The sequence below is a fragment of the Hippichthys cyanospilos genome, chromosome 14 (genome assembly GCF_059441005.1).
Source record: "Hippichthys cyanospilos isolate Australia breed blue-spotted pipefish chromosome 14, RoL_Hcya_1.0, whole genome shotgun sequence".
NCBI classification, from domain to species: domain Eukaryota; kingdom Metazoa; phylum Chordata; class Actinopteri; order Syngnathiformes; family Syngnathidae; genus Hippichthys; species Hippichthys cyanospilos.
The window spans coordinates 18,803,281-18,822,500 of record NC_142382.1 but is presented as its reverse complement, the minus strand read 5'-3'; the positions used below and the strand labels follow the sequence as shown (position 1 = coordinate 18,822,500).

Genomic DNA, 19,220 nt, shown 5'->3' with positions numbered 1-19,220 from the left:
ACAGCAAAAATTATGACTATCGGATGAAGGGTTACGGTGATATTGACTTTTTGACTCTTTGGGTGTGGAAGGTTGAGGCCTTTATCGGGGATGTTTTTCTATTATTTTGGTTTTATCAGAAAGCTATAATTTTGCATTTTTGAAAATGTCCTGACGAAAATTCACACAATGTATTTGGCCCTAATAAATTTACAAAAAATATATAATTTTGTGGAAAGGAACAATTTATATATTTTCTTTCTGAAGGAAAAATAACGAAGCTAAGCTATTCATAATTTTGTCAATGTTTGAAGTTAATTTACTTGATGCTATACACCAGGGCTCTCTAAACTCAGTCCTCAAAAGATGCTGCCCTGCATATTTTCCAGCTTTCTTTCACCAACACACCTGATTCAAATGTCATCAGGTCATCAGCAAGCTCAGCAGAAGCTTGATGATCATCAGGATCATCATCAGGCTTCTGCTGAGCTTGCTGATGACCTGATCATTTAAATCAGGTGTGTTGGGGAAAGAAAGCTGGTAAAACTGCAGGACAGCGCCTTCGAGGACCGAGTTCGGAGATGGCTGCTATATACAGCATGCTTTAGGTTAAAAGACAGTGAGTGTCAAGCTAGGCATTCCTAACCTTGACAGCAATATTTTGAGGAAAAATAAATGGTTATCATAAATGGTTGAAAATTAGGTGATACGCATCAGTCAGGGCAATATTTTTTGAGAATTTAGCTGTTAAGAAGGATTTCAGAGGGATTTGAATTGCTTATTCCATTGTTCAGAAACATTCTACCGAAATGGCAACCTCGTCATGTGATATTAAAAAGATGCCGTTTATAAATGCTTTGTATATTAGTAGTTAATAAGCTAGTTAGAAAAATCCTATGAACATTGGCAGTTTCACCGAAATTTTGTGCTATTTTTACATATTTTTAAATAATTACATTATAGTTATAAATCTTTAATTAAAGCCATTAGAAAAAAAACGCTCACTTTTTAAAAAATTTTTAAATTGTAAAAAAAAAAAAAAAAAAAAAAAAAATACTTACTTTTTGGGTGCAGGGTCATAGAATTTGTATTGGTCCATGATCTTCTCTTCTAATTTTTCTTTCTGACGACGAAGGGCATTCAGTTTATCACTAAAGGAAAGAAACCATGGAAAGCAATCAAATCCACTGGCAAAATTGCCCCTTTTCTATTACAAAATGGGTCAAATACACACTATATTTTTGGAGGGGGGGTGTTTTTCAGCAATAAATGAGGTAAACGTTGGTCTTGAGATGAGAGAAGCCAACGACAAATAGGAACTTGTGTAGCAAAACGGAGACTTTGAAGTACAATATAAAGGCAATGACACACTGCACTTGATTTTTTCCACTGTTGTGTAGGGTGCAGCATGGCATAGGGATGGCATTGGGATGACATGTTCACCGCTGGTTGCTAAGCAATTACGTAGTCTGATGACAATTTTTTCTGGTCTGGACGTAAAGTCGGCAGCAGCTTGGCGATCCATATTTGTCATGAGGAGGAGACGTCATAGGAGTGAAACGTGTGACTATGCAAATATTAAACTGCATTAATTATTGACTCTGCTATTTTTTCATATCTTTCCCTTTTTTGCTGTTTTCACTGTAGAACTCTACCAAAATCTCTTATTGTTGTCATTCTGTAACCACTCCAACACAATATGGAGGCACATACATTATGTATGAATGGGTTTAGTCCAAAGCTTAGTGTGCTGTGCTAAGTGCAAAGGCCTTATGCCGCAGCTTCCACTCATCATCAGGTTCAGCTAACATTAGCATGTTTGTGTCATTTCCATTAGTGTTGCTCTTATTTAATTTGTGATAAAGCGTGCAGAAATGACAAATCTGCTTGACCAAAGCTTGATCATCAGTGATCATCACTCACTAGTTATCTGCTCAGCATGCTTGGAAAGCCAGCTAATACCTGATATAGATAGGGGCGTGGAAAAGAGGCTTATATTTTAGAGAAGGAAATGCAAAAGAGCGGTGCCTACACTGGATAAAACACAGAGCAAATAGCACAGTACTGTCTTTTTATGTTCCCTCCTGCATTAAGTAAATACATTAGTGTGCATGTAGTTACATGTAGAGCTTCTGCTCCTGATGATAAAGTTCTTTGCTCTCCATGCTTCTCTCCAGCAGAGTGTGATTTTGCTGGCTCAGAAGGTTGATCTGACTAAGGAGGTGATGGTTTTCTTCTTCTAGATTCCCTTTCAGGCGACTTAGTAGCTGGAGAAAAACACATGCATTCTAAAATTATCCAAGAGAATCCTCAAATTATGTTAACCATACTGACTTTGTTTTTTAATTTGGGTAAAGGCTTACCTCACAGTGGTTGTCTAGTTTGGTCATAGTGAGGTCCAGGCCCTGGTGTTGCTCCATGAGGGAGTCGTATCGTGCCATCCATCGATTTACTTCCAGCTGAGCAGTGCTGAATGAGCTCTTGAGTTCATTCATTTGCTGCTGTAGTGCATTGCACTGCTCCGATTGTTTGGATTGGCTATGTGACATCCTGAAAATTGTACATGATAAGAGCCAGTAAGCATGACATTTCCTCTGCATTTGCAAAGTATTAAGCTGTTTAATTGTCCCAGCACCAATGTGCTACAGGGCATCCAGACTGCCACTGAACACAAAGAAGAATGAGCTGAAGATGATATTTTTACACTTGTGTGACTGTTATGAACTGTGCGATGTTTATTTTCTGCGCATATGTGTAAGATATGAAGAAAATGAAAATACAAGCTGATGGCAAGTTGCTGAGATTCTCTGGATGTGTTCAATCCTAAAAGTTAAAGTATGATGCCTTTTAAATGCAGACATAATTACTGTACTAGGCTTAATAGTGCAGGGGATCCTCAGAATATGATGGAGTTTCATCCCTACAGAGGTATCGTAAATGGAATCTGTGCACAAAACAAGAACACACAAAAGTCTACTAACTATATAATACCACTTCGGTACGGTTCATAATCACCCCAACCAAAAAAATGGCATGAAAACCACTTTGAAGACATGATTGTAAATCAACCTCATGTAAAACATTAAGTACTGAGATAAAAGAAAAGTATCACGTGGCAGCATCATCTTAACGAAAAAATGTTTCTTAACTATTGGGTTATGTACCCATTTTATGCATTCAATCTCACGGGGCAGCGATTTTGTCACTGGCTGTAACCTGAAAAATGACATCACGTAGCTTCGAGCTCAGGTAACAACCAATCGCAGCTCATGTAATTTCTATATGTAATTAACAAGCTGAGCCACCAGTGGTTGTTGCCTGAGGTCTGAAGAACTGTGATGTCATTTTGACTTGACAGCAATACGCAAAACTACTGTGACCTGAGATGAATGGGGGGGTGGTATGGCTCAATGGCAGCGTGGTCTTCTCCCAAATGAGGCTGTAGGCTTGATCCCCAAACCATTGTGACCATATTGAAGCATCCTCGAGCAAGTCAATGATACCCCAGCTGCCCATCAGTAGGTCATGTTTCCGCCTATCTGTCATCAATGGGCTTTTTAAGTGCGGCCGAAACAGGAGTACGATGCCAGTTTATTCCATGCCATGGGCTGTGTCTTTCCATACTGCTTTCCTCCAAATTTTGCTACATTTACTATGCTGAATATTTCCTTGTTTGTACATTTTTTTCTGATGAGTGTTTTTCAAGTGTCTTATCATGGAGTTGTTACTTTGTGTCATTCTACTGTTGACTCCTCTCCCCTTTACTGAGTGAGATTACTTTGCATAAACTCATTAACCTATGTCTCTTTTTGTTGTACTTTACCATAGGTAGTAATTCTAATGTACTATGCATTTTGTGTCTTTTGTTCCACATGGTGTGTGTGTCCTTTGTTAATAAACTTTTTTTGGAACATTGAGCTCCCAGTCGTTTCGGGGTCCAGTCTATTAGTTATCCTGTGGTTTTGGGTTACAGGACGTAACAAATGAGTAGTCAATGTGAAGTGCTAAGGTAGAAAAGCGATATATAAATGAAAGACCATTCACTAAGACCATGTGGCACATGAAAGAAACGTGGATTTTGCTGTTTAATATTTAATCCACAAACGCAATATTAGGCAAGGTTTACACAGCAGGGCATTAATCTCAATTCCAGTTTTTTTGTGGAATACGATTTTTTTGTGAGGTCAATCAAATAAATGGGATCAGTATGTTACCTGTGTGTGAATGCCAAAAGGCCCAAAAGTGTCCCACATGTGCAAAGGACACTGTAACGTCACACACAGCGGCCGCGCTTAATGTACGTGTTTAAGTAAGTATCACAATGGACGGCCGAATGACTGTCACACAGAAACATAATACGTTCAATCTGTTACGTTTAATGTGGAAAGGAGGGGGATTTGTGCAGTATTTGGCCAAAGCAATGTGTGCCATTTTGTGTCTCGCTCACGACACACACACACACACACACACACACACACACACACACACACAAAATATACTTTGTTCACCCTCCCTCAGAATATTTTCAAACTTCCTCGCCTGGTTCGCTATGGTTTTGTTTTTTCCACGGTGTTTCCACCTTTCTGAGTGCATATTTGTGACATTCATCTGTTACATGAGAGGCGGATGAATGCGACCTGACCGTTCAGACTGAAGTCACATGTAAAAAGGTCGAACACGTATCAGGTTTAGTACCCCATACCCGAGTGGCCCGGGTTGTGTTTGGGAAAAAAAAAACGCATATGTGTCGTTCACACTGCCATCAAAAGATCAGATACAGGTTGGATAGGGGTGAAAAAAAAAATCTGAATTGTTTCACTTCAGGCTACAATGTGAACCTAGCCTTATTGAAAAATTTGGGGGTTGTACAATGCCTGTAAACTACAAATGTAATACACTATGTCATAAACATAGAGTTTACTGTCATAACCTGTAAGACCCTTGCAATAGGTAGCTCAAGCGTCAGTGTATGCCAACATGTACCTGTCCACTTCAGCTTTAAGTTGAAGGTTCTCTTGCTGTAGTAGCCGATTTTTCTGGTGCTCTTGTTTTAGCTCCTCTCTCTCCTTTTGACTTCGCCCTTCTATATCCTCCCATTTCTCTTTTTGTTGTAACAAACTGCAATATCTTCAAAGAGGCACAGAGATTAATACATTATTACAGAGGTATTGAAGAAAAAAAAAATCACTGCCATTAACCACTATTGCTGTACACGGATATTTTGGAATTAGACCACTCACATTGTTTTCGTCGGAGCACAAAATGGCTTCATGATTGTTTTATTTCATCCCATTTAATTCATCACGAGTCACAATATTGATTGAAATTTAAAAATTCTAAATTGGAAAAAAAAAAGCTTGTGTTGTACATTTTTTTGGTATGGAAAAAACAAACATACTTGCTGTGCAATGTTCTGTGTTCGCTCTCCAGTGTCCTCTGCTTGACTTTCAAAGCAGTGTGTTGACTGATCAACTGTTCATACTCATGTGCTTGTCTCTCATGAACACTCAACAAACGCTCATGGTCATTGAGAACACTTTCTCTCCCTCGCCATGCCTCCTCACGTTGTCTTTGCCATGACTCCACCTCATTCTCCAAGGCGGTGACTTGGCCTTGCAACACAGCATTCTGGGCCATTAGAGATGCACTTTGGGAAGACAGTGTGGAGTTTTCCACCTAGGGACCAATAAAATCAATTAAAGCATTTGGCTGCAACCTGTGGCAGCATGCGATTATTTGATCATTTTGCTGTGGGTCTCTGACTTTGAAAAATGGCCAAAAAAAAAAAAACTTTTAATATTACGTGTTATCTGCAACAAATACATTAAAAACAATCATTGCTCACACCTCACAGATAAACTATACTTAAGCTGTTAAGTGAAACAGTCTTTTTTTTAAATCACTATGGACAGATGATTGACATCACCACACGATAAAATAATGACAAAACAACTGGGTGGCATTTTTCAACGTAAAAAAATTTAACATCTAACTTGTTAACATGTTAACATGTAACATGTACTAACATGTAACATATTATTTGTAGTACATAGATTTCATAATGCAAAACAAGAATGATGAACAAAAAATGATTTAAATAATCTTGGAACCTGAAGTTGTGCAGTTTGAGTATGTAGAGCTGAATTCTGTTCCTGCAGCACTGTGGTGTGTCGCTGCAGTGTCACCATCTGGTTGTTAAGTGAACTGTTCTGGTTCTCCAGTTGTTTAACTTGTTCCCTTAACAAACTGCTCTGAGTCTGAAGTGAGGCATTCTAGGGAAAATACTTGCATTGTTAATGATCCCAGGATGGAAAAATTATCATACATTATGCATGTGACAAACCTGGCTAATCAGAATATAGTAATGGGTGCATACAATACTAGATAACATCAATTAATATATTAAAAAAAATCTAAATTGATTTTTGAGTAATTTAAAAATAACGACAGCATATTAAGTAAATAAACTAGTGATGCAATAATTAAAAAACAAAAGCCTAAACTTACATTCTTCTCTATATCAATGAGGTGATCTTTGATGCGGAGAAGCTCGGCAGTAGCTGAGCTCCTCTTTCCATCTCCTCCTGAGCACACAGAGGAGTTATCCTTGTCTTCTCTCTCCTGTTCCTGACGCAATGTAGACACTTTATCGAGAGCCTGTAGCAAAATAAAGATAAAATCAATTCTGGCAGGTCAATATGTATTGGTGTTTGTACACCTCAATCTATCTTAGTCCTTCCTAAGTTAGTAATGTATGTTTACATGTTTCTCTAAAAATATGCCAATTTAACTCTGAAAGACTTTTTTTTTAAATACATCCATTGTTCATCTGGGGCCGGGTCTCAAGGGCAGCAGCTCTTGCAGGAAAACCCAGACTTCCCTTTCTCCAGCCACTTTGCCCTGCTCTATCGGGGGATCCCCAGGTGTTTCCAGGCCAGCAGAGAGACATAAACTGTATAGCGTGTCCTGGGTTGTCCCTAGGTAACTTGTCTGTCTGGAACACCTCACAGGTAAGGCGTCCAGAAGGCATCCTAACCAGATGCCTGAGCCACCTCAATTGGCTCCTATTAATGAAGTGGAGCAGCATCTCGACTCTGAGCCTGGATGACCGAGCTTCTCACCATATCTCTAAGGGAGAGCCCAGACACCTTTTCTTTCTTTTTCTATAGTCCTTTTGCACTTCATGGCGTGTGGAGCCAACCATAGCAACCAGGTTTCTCCATCTGGGTCTATCATGGGCAAGACATTGAGCTTGTGCCAGGGTCACATTGCAAGCCTTGACTATCCAGAGCTATTACATCCAACCCGCAAGTGCGGAGGGTACCCCTGGGTCATCTCCAGCTGGCTTGCTGCGAGACGGGAGGCTGTTGGGTTCTGTCTCTTAAAGCTTGATCTGAGACGCTTTTGGACTGGTCCCTTCAACCAAAGCCCAAGCCCGGTGAATGACCACAAGCCACTTTGTGCAGATTTCATTATCACAGTGGCTGTGTGGACATTTTGCGCCGCGCGAGAGAGCTCCGAGAGATTAAAGTCAAAGGTCAGACCATCTCAGTCTTCCCGGACCACACTGCGAAGGTAGCACGGGCTCGGGCTGCATTCAACAGGGTGAGACGGCAACTTCGTGGCATTGACGGTGTTCAGTACGGGCTGTTTCAACCGGCACGGCTTCGCATCACATATAACGGAGTGGAGAAGGACTTTGTCTCGGCGGAGAAAGCCGAAGACTATGTCAAAACGTTGCTAGATGGGTGAATTGTATTGACTCTCTTACACAGGTGACTTTTTCACTCTTCACTCAGGCTTGATTGTCGCATTATTGCTTAGAGTTTTGGACTCACTTGTCCGCAGTCTACCTTTGTACTGATGAGCAGTTTTCCGGTTTGATGCTCTAATTAGGTTAGTGTGACTTTCGTTTGTTTGAAATATACGTTTTATTTTGTTTATATATGTTTTTAAAATTTTATTGTATTTTAATCAGCAGTTATAATAAGTCATACACACTGTTTTGGACATTTAAGGGACGAAGAAAATCACTGTATTTGCACTACAGTGATCCCTCCTACTTCGCGGTCTCAGATATCACAGTCTCAGTACTTTGCAGGTTTTTCCAGGAAAAATTAAAAACATTTCAAAATAAAAAATAATTTTAAAAATGCGCCAAAAAGGGAAAAAAATTGAAAAAAGCAAAAAAGTACATTATACAGTACTGTATTCATCAAATAACTAAGTAATACAGTAGGCCCCCGTGTTACGAACTTAATCCGTTCAGCGGCTACGCTCGTAACTTGAACTGCTCGTATGACGGGCAATCCAAACCTATGTTAATTAGTGAATACGTGCAACGCGTGCAAAGACCTTAGGTAAAAACATCACGACTTTATACACATATTAAAAATGAGTAACATAATCCACTGTACTGTTAAATATCATATACAAAGGAAAAATGACATTTACCTTTGGGGCGACGTGACTTGAGCTGGGTGGAGGCGGAGGGGACCAGAGACATCAACCCGCAGAATTTATTGATTTATTTTCTTAAACGGGAACTTTTTTCAAACTAGAACATATCACCGGCGATTTCCTTCTCTTTAATCCATAATAGAAGAAGCCTCTCAATTTTGTTGTCGATCCCGGCAAGGAAAGTCTTGCCCTTAGAAGATTGCCGAGCGGTTACGGCCATACTCACGAGCAATGTTAACCATGCGTGCGCCTCCTTCGTATTTATTTATTTTTATTATCTCCTGCTTGGTTTCTATTGTCATCATCCTCTTACTTCTTCCTTTACCGCCACTTGCAATTTTAGAAGCCATGTCTAACAGATAAAGTTTGCAAAGTCTTCGTTGTGAAGACTTTGCAAACTTTATCCTTCCTTGCGTTTTTGACTGATTTTCTCTCCTTCCTTCCGTCCCGACCAGCTGTGCCATCAAGCTAGATAAAGGCGTTCGGCCAATAGCATATCGGCATTTCTGTGATTGACGTGACGCCGGCCAATAGCATCTCCGTGACTGACTCCGTGACTGAGACAGTGACTGTGACATTTTAAGAGCAATAGCGTTCTATGTTGCCGTGACCAGCGTCGTCTATTGATTTTGTTGACGCAGCAGAGCGAAAATATCTGAATTAATACAATGGCCGGCCTGTCAGATTATTCGTAAGACGAAAGGTTTGCACGTAAGTGGGGGACAAAAAACTCCGTGGTCCACGCTCGTAAGTTGAAATGTTCGTAAAAGAGGGTGTTCGTAAACCGGGGGCCGAGAGTATTAGTTAATAACAATGTTAAGAATTCTTCAAGCGTTAGAGTTTGTGACATTTTTTAACTTATTTTGAAATGCATGCTTTTAATTGGTCGGGTCGCACTGCATTTCCGTTTCCTATTTTACGTTCGCTGTGCATCAATCGGCTTGTTACGGTGACATGGTGAATGACAACGTAAACTCATATTTATAGTTTATTATCATTTATGTTGATAACGCACGCTACTGCCTATGTTTAGTAAGCGATGAGTGTTTATTCTGTTTATGTGTTCATTTGTGTAGAGGTTGCACTTTATAGTTAGTAGTTGTTGTTAGTTGTTGCTAACCCGCTAATGTCGGCTAAAAATACAGTAAATTCATAGATTAAAGTTCGGCAAGTGTTTATATGTTAGTTGACTGACTTTAACATTGTTGTTGATTTATTATTCAACAGATACTACATGATACACCACACATGAGCCAAAATAAATGTGAAGTTCAACGTGATGACTTGCGTACTCTTTCACTGGAGTCTTGGTGCAGATAACCAGTCCTGAGAACAAATTTTCAACAAACTAAGTAAAATTTGTTATTTAATGAAAATACAATAATGTTAATAAGGATAATGTAATGTTAAATAATAGGAGAAAGGAAATAAAATATGCAAAAAAAATACAAAAAAAAGAAGGATTGTTTATGGTTACTGTGACTAAACTGATACTGAACTGATACCCTACTTCGCGGGTTTCAGACTTGGCGGGGGGTTGACACCCCCATTTAACAGCGAAGTAGGGGGGATCACTGTATTTTATTTTGACCTTTTTGCATAGAGCTGTGTGTTTTTTTTTCTTTGCTGCCATACTACCTGTATTTCTTTTGATCCCTATGGAAACTTGATAGGATGTTTATTATTGTTATTTTGGTGGAATGTCCTCTATCAGACAAGTCCTGTTATTGTTTGTGTTTTGAATACGTACATCAATTACAATGTACGTATTCAAAACAATGTAATTTCATTAGATGCTGAAAAAGCCTTTGATAGGGTGGAGTGGGAGTAATTCTTTGAAGTTTTGAAGAAATTTGGTTTCCGTGATAAATGTATTTCTTGGATTCGCCTTCTTTACGCATCCCCTAAAGCTAGTGTCCACACTAATGATACTTATTCTGATTATTTTGCCCTGGGTCGAGGATGTCGCCAAGGCTATCCTTTGTCACCTTTACTCTTTGGCGTCGCCATTGAGCCTTTATCTATTACATTAACGTCATCCCCTTTATTTAGAGGAATCTTCCGAAATTGGACGGAATACAAATTATCGTTATATGCTGATGATTTGTTACTGTATGTAACTGATCCTGCAACTTCTATCCCTGCCGTTTAAGTATTCTGGAGAACTTCAGTTCGTTTTCAGGTTACAGATTGAATTTCTAGAAAAGTGAATGTTTTCCCATTAACACTGCAGCATGTAGCCTACACCGGACTGACTTACCTTTTCATTTCAGTTTGTCGGGGTTTAAGCACGTACTGTAGGTATAAACGTTACACGTTCGATATCTAACCTTGTGTCGGCTAACTTCACTCCTCTTATCTCAAAGATTACGTCGGATATTCAAAGGTGGGGTAACCTCCCCCTTTCATTAATTGGCAGGATCAATGTAGTCAAAATTAATATTTTACCAAAATTTCTTTTTTTATTTCAGTCAATTCCTCTTTTTCTACCAAAACACTTTTTTGATTCTCTGGATAGGATCATTTCTTCTTTTTTTTTGGGCTGGGAAGCCACCTAGGGTTCGTAAATCTTTATTACAGCGATGTAGACTTAGTGGTGGATTCGCATTACCCAGTTTTCAATCTTACTATTGGGCTGCTCACATTCATAAACTTTGCTTCTGGTTACAATCTCCTGGAACCTCCTGGTGTAAATTAGAGTTATCGTCTTGCAGGGGATCCTCTATAGCTTCCTTAGTTTATTCTTCTTTGCCTACAAAACTCTCACTATAAACTGATAACCAAGTGGTTCTTAATACACTAAAGGTCTGGTATCAATTTAGACGACACTTTAAATTCTCAGGGTGGTATGACAAGGGTATCAAACAATTCAAACACTTATTTGTAGATGGTGTCTTTGATAGTTTTGCCAACTTGTCATCCAGGTATGGACTCCCTGTTTCGCTATTTTCAAATTCGTAATTTTGTTTCTAAGTGTTTCCCTAATTTTCCCTCTGTACCCCCAAGAGCAACCCTGGGAATATTTGCTTTCACGTTCTCCTCATCTGAGAGGGATGATTTTGAATATATATGACTCCATTTTGGCAATAAACAGTCAGTCAAATGACAGAATTAAGGATACATGGGAAAGGGAATTGGGAATTCAATTAACTGAAAGAGGCCTGGGAACGTTCGGTAGGCAGGATAAAGTCTACCACTTCGTGTGCTCATCTTGGACTCATTCAATTTAAAGTTCTACACAAGGGTCCATTTTTCCAAGGCAAGACTCTGAAATATATTCAGAGGTGGAAGACACATGTGATAATTGCCATGGCTCTCCCTGTCACCTTAGCCATATGTTTTTTCTTTGCCCTGAGCTGAAGGGCTTTTGGGCTGGCTATTTTTCTATTATGTCGATTGTTCTTGGAGTAAATTTGCAGGCTTGCTCGCTGATTGCCATTTTTGGGATTCCTGACGCGTCACTTGCACTCAGTTCCATTCAAAAAGATATTGTTGCATATACATTATTACTAGCAAGACGGTCCTTATTGTTGCATTGGAAAGCTGCTAAATATCCTTCCATTTCCCAGTGGCTTAGGGACACGTTTTTTTTAAAACTGGAGAAAATTAAGTAAACATTGAGAGGATGTGTGGACAAGTTTTTTCAAAAATGGCAACCCTTCATTTCTTATTTTAAAGATTTGGAGGTACTACCCAGCTGAGTGTGTCAGTTGTTGCACTCTAGAATGCATTGGTAACCAGTTTTGATTTTTGTCGAGACGGGCCGTGGGGGGCGGGAGGGCTGGGGCAGTGTTAAGGGTAGTTGGCTTGTTTTGTCTTTTTTTTTGTTTTCTCGTTTTGTTTTGTTTCTGTTTTCACATATATGTAAAATGTTAATTGTAATTCTATTACTGGAATTGTATTATGTTCTTGTTCAATAAAAAGATTAAAAAAAAAAAAGCTTGATTTGTGATGTGCTGGCTACATGTGAATCCTTCAAGCCTTCTGAAAGGCCTGGTGTCAAAGCCATCAAGCCAGGCTCCCAGAGTATTATTCAGTAGCCAGGTGTCAGAGACATACAGGAGGACAGCGATGACTGGGGCATTGTAGACTCTGAGCTTTGTCTCCTGAGATAAGTGCCGACGGTGGCACAGTGGTCTCCATAAAGAACTATATGGCCCTGACACCATGGGGAGGAAAATCATTTCGCCCGCTTGTATCTGGGATCTCGTTATTTTTGTCACAACCCACACCTTGTGATCTTAGGTGAGAATAGGAACTTAGATCGGCCTTAAAACTTTGGGCTCAGCTCCTTCTTCTTAACGACAGACTGTAACAGAGTCGGCATCAAAGCGGTGCTAGATTGATCCGTTTTTCAATCACCCGCTCCATCCTGCCTTCACTCGAGAACAAGACCCAGCGACACCTAATTTCTCCCAGATTTGGTAAAATCAGTAAAAGAGTTGCCTAGTAATTCCACACAATTGACATGAAGTGAGTTTTTTATCTTCACTCACGGTAGCTAGCTCAGTACGTAGCGTAAGATTGTTTGTGTTGCTCTCTTCTAGTTTCTTCTCCAGATTGGAGATTTTGGCCTCTTTAATCTTCATTGCCTGTTGGACCGTTTCCTCCAGTCGAGATTCGAGCAGCTTGTATTTGCTGTGACACACACAAGCCAACATCAACTTACATATTCTGAATTAAGGCTGATTAGTACTACGAGGATGAGACTGTTATGTGATTTTGACCTACCTGTCTTCCAGCATGTGCTCCTGCTGTAATAGTCTCTCTCTGTTCAGCCCAACTTTCTCCAGTTCCTCATTTAGTCTTTCCAACTCGATACTGTGCTGCTGGACTCTCAACTTCTCTGACACCAACTCCTACACACACACACATGACATACAGAAAGATTTCAATATTCACATCATAAAGACGCTACCAAAGCTACTGTACCTCTTACCTCTCTTAATGTCACCAAAGTTCTCTTGTCAATGGTCGCTTGTTTGTGCTGCTCCTTGTTCTCCTTCTCCAACTCTTTGGCCTTGACTGCCACTTCCTTGAGCAAAATAACTTCTTTCCTCAAATCTGCACAGTCCTTCATCGCTACAGTCAACTGATTAGCCTTCTCTTCCAGCTCTGCCTCTTTACTTTCTCGTAGCATTCTGTTCCTCCAAATCTCTTTTTCCAGATGATTCCTTCCTTTCTCTGATTGTTCCAAGTTGAATAAGATCTTCCTTCTCTCCCTGTCACCTTCCTCTCTCCTCTGTCGCTCCTGACTTAGATTTTCTACTTCCTTCCTCAGCTCTTCTTGCCTTCTCAATGCTTCTTGCTTTTCTCTCTCCATTTCTTCCCTTTCCTCTTTCAATTTCTCCAAATTGCCCTCTAAGCAATGCTTCTCTTGATTTACTGTAGCAACATTAATTTCCAGCCTCTCTGCTCTCATCTTCTCTCCTCGTAACTCCACCCCAACCTCCTCCAATCTCCTCTGCAGCTCTTGAAGCTCTTTCTGCACCTCCTTATAATCTTGCTGTTGTTTTGTAAGGAGAGTGGACGATGAGCGCAGATTTTCGACAGAGCAACGGAGCTCCAAGTTTTCCTTTGTCAGGAGGCCGTTTTCTGCTTCTTGTCTCTTTAGTTGCTGAAGGCATTGCTGAGCCTCCTCTGCCTCCCGTTTCAATCTGTGTACCTCCTGTTCCAGCGAGGACACCTGCTTCTCAAGAAACTCTGACCTTTCACTGCAAGCACGCAAGGATGTCACCTGAAGACCAAAACACCAAAGTCAATCACCTTTTTTCCTTCATGGACAACACCATAGATCATTTTCATCTGCTTACCTCTCTGTTAAGAGAATCCCTATTTCTCTCCATCTTGGCCATCTCCCTCTCTACTTCACTACACCTTTCTGCCCTCTCCCTCAGTCCATCTGCTTCTTCTTTGGAAAGGATGAGTTGAGTTTCCAAACTTGCTAGTCGAGCACTGGTATCAATAATGCCTTGGTGCAGGATGCGATTCTCAGCCTCCACCTCACGGACCCTCGTTTCACTGTGAGACTGAGCACGATCACGGAGCGACGCCATAGCATCAGAAAGAGTCTGCTTCTCACTCTCCAATTCTGAAATCTTACCAAGCAGTAGAAATAAAGCAGAAAAGTCTTACGTAAGACACAAGAGCATTGTAATTCCATAACTCTTTCAGCTGCATTATAATGTTTACTGAAGTCGGATTGTGCCCAATCATTGTTCACACTTTTTTAGGTGAGGATGCCTTGAAATGTTGTGATATATGGATGAACAACTGGTACAAAAGCTTCTGAGCGTGTTCCTATAATTTACCTGTCTATCTTTGTTTGCTCTTAGAGCATGCATTTCTTTTTCCAGATTTTGCTTTTCCTTTAATAATTCCTCTCCAAGGGACTCCATGTCTTGATTGGTCAGTTTCTCCTGGTCCAACAAGCCCTGGAGACGCTCCAACTGAGAGAGACCCAGATTTAGTAATTCAAAAGATTTATTTACACAGCACACATAATATGTGGACCTTATTAAATCAGATTTTTCCCAAAGGCCAAACAAAATTCACAATCAAAATAAATAAGAAAGAGTGAAAAAAGAAAACGGTATCAGTTGATCACCTTTGCTCCCTTTCAGTCCCCAATTTTTTAGTGTCTTTTACAATAACAGAACTTTTATTATGTCTCATTTCACAATAAGGTTTGTCACTTAATTTTGTTTTTTTACATTTTAGATACAATTCTGGGTGCTCCTAGTTAGCACTTCAGCTTCCGCATGTGTGTGCGTGAGGAGTCATGTCGGCACTTGTTTTTGAACACAAAAACCTTAGGGGCCCATAGGGCTCAGCTGTCCTGACTCCCAAGTCTGTTTCGTTTTGTGGTCTATTTAAAGGGGGAGGGAAGTCCATTATTTTATAGTAATAATATATGTTCTATGCTGCACCGCTGGTCTGGACATGTTATTCTGAGTAATATTGTGTTTGAAATATGAATTAGGCAGCAAAATCCACTCTTTGTATCCATCTCAGGAGGTGGTCATTGTGCCACTTGCTGTCGACTGAAAATTATATGACATTTGCTCAGGACTTATGTAACGGCCAAGCACGGCTCATTGTTTTCTGAGTTTGGTCATGTGACATTTCCTTCTGAGTTTGTAATGTGACAAACTTTTGTCATGTGAAAAACTCAGGTCATGTGACATTTGCAACAAGAGCCCTTGAGATGGATTAAAAATAAGTGAATTTTGCTAACACAAGCTGCTGTTAGCTGCAACAGGCACTGACTGCTAATAGCCAGCTGACTTCCAACCTCTAGCTCGTCCACTTACGCCAATTATTGTAAGTAAGAATACTGCCATTATAAAAATGCATGCATCAAAACTAGGCTTATCTTCCTTGAATGGTGTTGAAAATTTTTTTTATAGGACACATCCATACTGTTGGACTTCCTATGAGGGAAAAAAGGTGGAGGAATTATGGTAATTAATATTAGAAAAACATAATTTCTTTTCAAGAGAAATATTTTGACTGAAATTCCCCGTTAAACAGCTAATAAGTGACTGTATTTTCAGTAGTCCCTTGCTGTATTGCGATTCACCTTTCACGGGTTCGCTGCTTCACGGATTTTTTTACAGCGTGGATATTTTTTTACAGCGCATTGTGCTCTGAATCCTGATTGGCTCAGGGGCTTTACTGTTGTCTCGAAATAAAATATTGACACTGTACTGTATTTGTTTTTCACTTGTCAATTTATTACAAAAGGTAAGAGGATTCAAAAGCTTGCTTTCTTCTCTCCTGTGTCTCTCCTGTAACTGCCGTGTGCGAACGTGCTAGTAGGTACATTGATTGACAGCTTGGTCTCTGGGAGCCGATCACGTGACTCTTAGGCATGCCGAGAGCAAACACACACACTATGTAGACACACAGACAGCAACGGAGAAATGCGCAGCTTTGGAAATCTGACTTTTACCTAGATTTCTTTTGTAATAAATTGAAATTTCAAGTGTATTGTTATGATATAAGAGGCTTCACTTTAATTTGATGTCCGGGCATATCCGTTTATAAAAATTTTCTTGCTCAGAAAAAGAAAGAGCTCAACAACTACATACTCATAACAATGTGTGGGTTCAGGACGAAGAGGCATAGCTGGGGCTGTGAAATACGTGAGTGACAATGTTTCCGACTTTGTATTACTATATTAAAATGATTGTTTTAAACAAATTTGGGGCTTAAAAACAGGTTTTGATTTTTGTTTTTTTTCTATAGTTTAGTATTGCGTTGTAAAATGATAAAAAAAATAAAGCTGGCCACTTCACAGATTTCACTACGCGTTATTTTTGGAACATAACCCCCGTGATAAACGAGGGATTACCGTAATAAAAAAAATTCATATATAAGGCGCACCAGACTATAAGGTGCAGAGTAAAAGATACAGTAGTGGCTGGGGCTGCATTTGCATGCTGTTATGCATCCGCTCGATGGTGCTGCGCTCAAGGGAATGTCAACAATCAGATAAGTCACTTAAATTTTATCGATAGAAGACAAGCATTCTCGCAAGTCTGTGGTCTCCAAAAAGGAATAAACAAGTTTTATTTTTTCCCGAGGTAATGTCAGTTTTCGCGACACAAAAAGCACAGTATAATAACGCTCGAGATATTGCAAAGCAATAACAATATAACATTAATTGACCCATATTCAAACGTTAGTCTATATTCATACTATTTCAGTTATAGATTTTTTTTTTTTTTTTTTAATCACACACTGTTTAAAAATTGTAGGGTTAGGGTAAAATGTTGGAATTATTTTGATAATAAACTAAGATTAAGATACTGTAATTAGAAATTAAAAATAAAGATGATATGTGGAGCGTACTATCTGAAGAATGGGAATTAATCTCTTGATTACAGTACATTAAAAGACTGTTAAGATCAATGCCAAGAAGAATCAAGAGTTTACAATAATATAATTATGATACAATTAAATAATAAACTTAAATATTTTAATCAAATTTCAACCAAAAATCCTAAAAGGTATTGTTTTGCTGTTTTTATTTTAATTTGCAATAAATGTGGCATTGTCGAGTTCACAGACACATTAGTTAATGCGGTCAGCATTTGTTGTCAGCTTTATTTTGGAGGGGCAGTCAGGAAGTTGCTGTGTAGCATGTAGGCCATGCTAATTTAGATGAACGTGCTGCTGCCAACCTACCTCCAGCTGGACATCGTGTTGGTGTTGTGTCACATTCTCCTTTGAAAGCAATGGCTGTAAGTCTGTCTTTTCAAGTGTTTTGGACATCATTTTGGCTACCTGCTGTTGACCCTTCCTAGCTCTGATCATCTTTTATTTGCATCATGCACTGGCCAATGATCTAAACAGCATATGAAAAGATCAAGACCATGCTTGTTTAGCATCATAATAGCTAATGTTCGCATTGATGCACGTCCCTCCGCACAGGTTATTTGTGGTGCATTTGTTTGTTTAGCAATGGCTAATACTTATTTCGTTTTTATTTTTATTTTAACTCTGCATGTCATATGATAAATATATAAGGCCCACTGGATTATAAGGCGCATTGTCAGAAAATGTAAGGCTTTTGGGTGCACTTTATAGTGCGGAAAAACTTAGGGGATTTTTCACCTTTTTACTGAGACCCTGGTTCTCCCTGTCCAGCTCTTGGGTATGAAGCTGCTTCTCTTGCAGGTGGTGATTCTCCTCTTTAAGTCTCTCAATAGAGGTTTGTAACTCCCTGTTTTCTTTTTCCAACTTCAAAACACGACTGGAGACACACTCATTGAGCTCCTGGACAAATGATTTTCGAGCTGCAGCAAACCGAAAGTTTGGTTAAGTCAAAGTTGGTGGAAAATAGTATCATAATGTTGAGAATGTCTTACTCTCAGAGGTAGAATTGTCTTGGTTTTTAGTGAGCTGTTCGAGTTCCCATCCCAGATGAGCTGATTCATTCATACTCTGCTTCTGTCCAATCTCCAGAAGCATGTTCTCCTCCACCAGCTCCTCCAGTCGACGACGCTCATTGTCCCTCTCCTGCAAAGACCACAGACAAACATTTGCATTTTGAAGCATATACAACATGATACTATACCATATTTTATGACCACTGGTACATACCAATAAAAGCACGAGCTGTACGTGGTTTAGAAATTCTAAATAGACAGAATGTTGTACCAAGCCGGTGCACAGTGCAGCGATACATGTAACTTCATAATGTTTACATTTTTTATTTATTTGTCTCGCAATAGATATTGGTGCTAAGCAGTGAGAAAGTGTGTGCAATGAGAAAGTCTAAGACCATTTTTTCCTCCTTAACAGTATATTATGAAGGCAAGTACATGTGGTCAGATTCCATACCATTTCCAAGTCATGTATTTTAGCTCGGAGAAGCAGGTTGTCTTTCTCCATAGCATGAACTTTTTCACAGCGCCCTCGGGAGACTGACAGTTGCTCCTCTAGCAAAACCTTTGTTTCCATAAGCGTCAGGTTGTCTTCCCGAAGCTCCTGAAAGCCAAACAAATTAAATATAGATGACATATGATTCCCTCTACAGTGTATAACCATCTGGATCCATTACTGTATTATAAGGACTTAATTGTCATTTTTATTTGTGAAATTTTGCTTTACAGAGTTTCATTGCAATAATTTGGTAAACCTTGCTTGGTAAACCGACTTTGCTGTTTCACAGATTTTTTTTTTTTGCCTTCACGTTTTTTTTTTTTCATTTAAAAAACGCTGTATAACATAGAGACATGCCATGAAGGCTTCCTGCATGCCAAGCAGACGAG

At 39.5% G+C, this 19,220-nt stretch overlaps 1 protein-coding gene across 1 annotated transcript in view; it reads right to left on the bottom strand.

Annotated features, from left to right (window-relative positions):
* The window catches only part of ccdc88c (coiled-coil and HOOK domain protein 88C), a 74,191-nt gene that overhangs the window by 24,983 nt on the left and 29,988 nt on the right, over positions 1-19,220 (bottom strand). The window contains exons 11-25 of the mRNA XM_088433275.1: positions 18,790-18,936; positions 18,315-18,465; positions 18,061-18,242; positions 14,751-14,888; positions 14,253-14,537; positions 13,379-14,176; positions 13,171-13,298; positions 12,936-13,077; positions 6,487-6,636; positions 6,090-6,251; positions 5,378-5,655; positions 4,963-5,106; positions 2,343-2,529; positions 2,101-2,246; positions 1,041-1,130 (exon numbers count right to left, since the gene is read on the bottom strand). Of these exons, the coding sequence (XP_088289401.1) occupies positions 1,041-1,130; positions 2,101-2,246; positions 2,343-2,529; positions 4,963-5,106; positions 5,378-5,655; positions 6,090-6,251; positions 6,487-6,636; positions 12,936-13,077; positions 13,171-13,298; positions 13,379-14,176; positions 14,253-14,537; positions 14,751-14,888; positions 18,061-18,242; positions 18,315-18,465; positions 18,790-18,936 (3,128 nt within the window). The remainder of the gene's footprint in view (positions 1-1,040; positions 1,131-2,100; positions 2,247-2,342; positions 2,530-4,962; positions 5,107-5,377; positions 5,656-6,089; positions 6,252-6,486; positions 6,637-12,935; positions 13,078-13,170; positions 13,299-13,378; positions 14,177-14,252; positions 14,538-14,750; positions 14,889-18,060; positions 18,243-18,314; positions 18,466-18,789; positions 18,937-19,220) is intronic.